The sequence below is a fragment of the Wasmannia auropunctata genome, unplaced genomic scaffold (genome assembly GCF_000956235.1).
Source record: "Wasmannia auropunctata unplaced genomic scaffold, wasmannia.A_1.0 LD291485.1, whole genome shotgun sequence".
Lineage (NCBI taxonomy): Eukaryota > Metazoa > Arthropoda > Insecta > Hymenoptera > Formicidae > Wasmannia > Wasmannia auropunctata.
This window is the reverse complement of record NW_012071405.1, coordinates 1-1986: the sequence shown is the minus strand read 5'-3', so window position 1 is coordinate 1986 and position 1986 is coordinate 1. Positions and strand designations below refer to the sequence as shown.

General features: G+C 27.8%; 1 protein-coding gene across 2 annotated transcripts; it reads right to left on the bottom strand.

The window, feature by feature from the left end:
- Window positions 1-630: 630 nt before the first annotated feature.
- LOC105461359 (fatty acyl-CoA reductase 1-like) lies at window positions 631-1822 on the bottom strand. Of its 2 annotated transcripts, XM_011707856.1 has the most exons (3): window positions 1364-1815; window positions 1017-1274; window positions 631-917 (listed from the first exon to the last, which is right to left on the bottom strand). In XM_011707856.1, exons 1-3 carry the CDS (start codon window positions 1588-1590, stop codon window positions 827-829), a joined length of 576 nt encoding a protein of 191 aa, XP_011706158.1. In that variant the 5' UTR covers window positions 1591-1815; the 3' UTR covers window positions 631-826. The 2 variants fall into 2 exon arrangements, with proteins under 2 accessions (XP_011706158.1, XP_011706159.1); XM_011707857.1 differs by lacking the exon at window positions 631-917 and having other exon boundaries at window positions 1013-1274; window positions 1364-1822.
- Window positions 1823-1986: the final 164 nt, after the last annotated feature.

The following is a 1986-nucleotide window of genomic DNA, read 5'->3' as shown; positions in this document are numbered from 1 at the left end:
GATGTGTATAAGAGACATGTATAGATATTTCCATTTCAAATGTAAAATGAAAATGGTTTTAAGAAAGCATTTAAAATAGAAAATTTAAAATGCCATTTCCATTTTAAATATATATTTAAAATGGAATTATTTCAAATATTATTCACTCCTGAAATACATATTTAAATGTATTACACGGAAAGAATTAATGGTTTGCTTAAATATCTATAAATTTAAGTAAATATAAATTCGAAAATTTGTTGGATCACACACATACATCAAAATAATATAGAAAATTCCAATATGATGAGCAATGCTACTGTATTACATCCAGTGGATTCCATAAATTTCCGAAAACGATCGATGGGATAATCTTTTATAATAAGAATCGAGCGATAACCAGATATTGAAAGTTATCTATCGGCGGGTGATTAGTCTCGATTTTTTTTCTCTTTTGTTTGATTATGGAGCCTATCAGAGGAGGGAGGAAGGGGGAAACTAAAAACGTAAGAAATAACTGTATATAAGAAAATCCAGGACTCTTGTCGAGTACGTCTGATCCGTGATAACGCAATTTAGAAACAAAATGTGTTTAGAAACAAAAACTCCAAACCCTAAAGAAAAGTTAATTTATAATAAATCAATAATGTGTATTTGAAAGTGGTTATCGCCTCGTAAAGAAACATTTATTATACATAGATGGATACATATATAGATTTTTGATAAAGTGCAGTATATAATAATATTATGTATACAGATAGTAAATACATATATTGTTAAATATTTCATAAAAATAAGTTATTGAGAATATATATCGATAGTAAGGCATTATATTTAAATGTAAAATTTATGCAAACATTCTCCTAAACATGAACCACATAGTCCAAAGGACAATAAAGATAAGTATAGCTTTGATGATTTGATGTATCCAGTAAAATCTAAAATTGAAGATTTTAAGTTAACTGAAATTGAAGATTAAAAGTAGAAACAAAACTTAAAAAAAAAGAATTAACCAAAAGTAAGGAAAAGTCTGTTACCTTTTATATTTGATACGACTGATTTCCAACGTGCTGTCATCTTCATTGAGTAGATAATGGCGTATGCCATTATGATAATCCATGAAATATTTTGTCCAATCAAATCCCATCATGTTGAAATTAAATAATTGTTGATCTTTCTCACTGAGATGATCCCACATCGCTTGAACATTGTCAGTAGAATAATTCCAATCTTTGATAATTAGAGATTCATACATTTCAAAATCTTTATCTCTTTTTATAATTAATTTCCACATTCTGAAATATACATAAAATTATAAATACACATATAATTTTCCATTAGAAATATGCATCTAAAAGAAATAATATTTATATTTATGTGATACCTTGGGCTACGACCCATACAGATGTTTGCAGCATCCATAAGTAAAGCCGGAAGGAAATGACCGAGCCAAACGTAAATTCTATATAGTATTTTAGATCGGAAGAAAAATAAAAATGGAAAATATATGATATTATGCAAGGGATATATTTTATTTATGTCGAGAAGTCCAGAAAAGAATTCTTTCCAAGTAGGTCCATCGATTGGCGACCCGAAATTATAAATTAACATATCCTTGCCTGTTCTAAAAAATTAATTGTAATTAATTTATTATTTAGCCATGCAATCGTTGAATTACATATAAATAGCTTGTAGAATACACAAAACGTCAGCAATGCTGTTGCTATAAGTGCCTACACGCAAGAATGCAAAATTAACATATACAATGTAATAATTACAACTATGTGGAAAAGGAACTGTTAGGATTCGACGTGGTAAGCAGTGTGCAAATATACACATTTACGGTTTTTAAACCATCAGCATCATTTAAATTGACAATTCAAATGTGTAAGTCTAAATGTTTACACATTTTATCTGTGTTTTACACAGTTAAATGCATATTTTTTACACGCTTACACATATTATTGTAAAATTAAACGTGTAAAAATATGCATTTAACTGTGTAAA

Coding starts and splice junctions, on each gene's coding strand:
- LOC105461359 (XM_011707856.1), bottom strand. CDS start 1,590: ATGTTAATTTATAATTTCGGGTCGCCAATCGATGGACCTACTTGGAAA. Junction 1,275..1,363: donor TGTATGGGTCGTAGCCCAAG/GTATCACATAAA, acceptor TGTATATTTCAG/AATGTGGAAATTAATTATAA. Junction 918..1,016: donor AGTCGTATCAAATATAAAAG/GTAACAGACTTT, acceptor CTTCAATTTTAG/ATTTTACTGGATACATCAAA.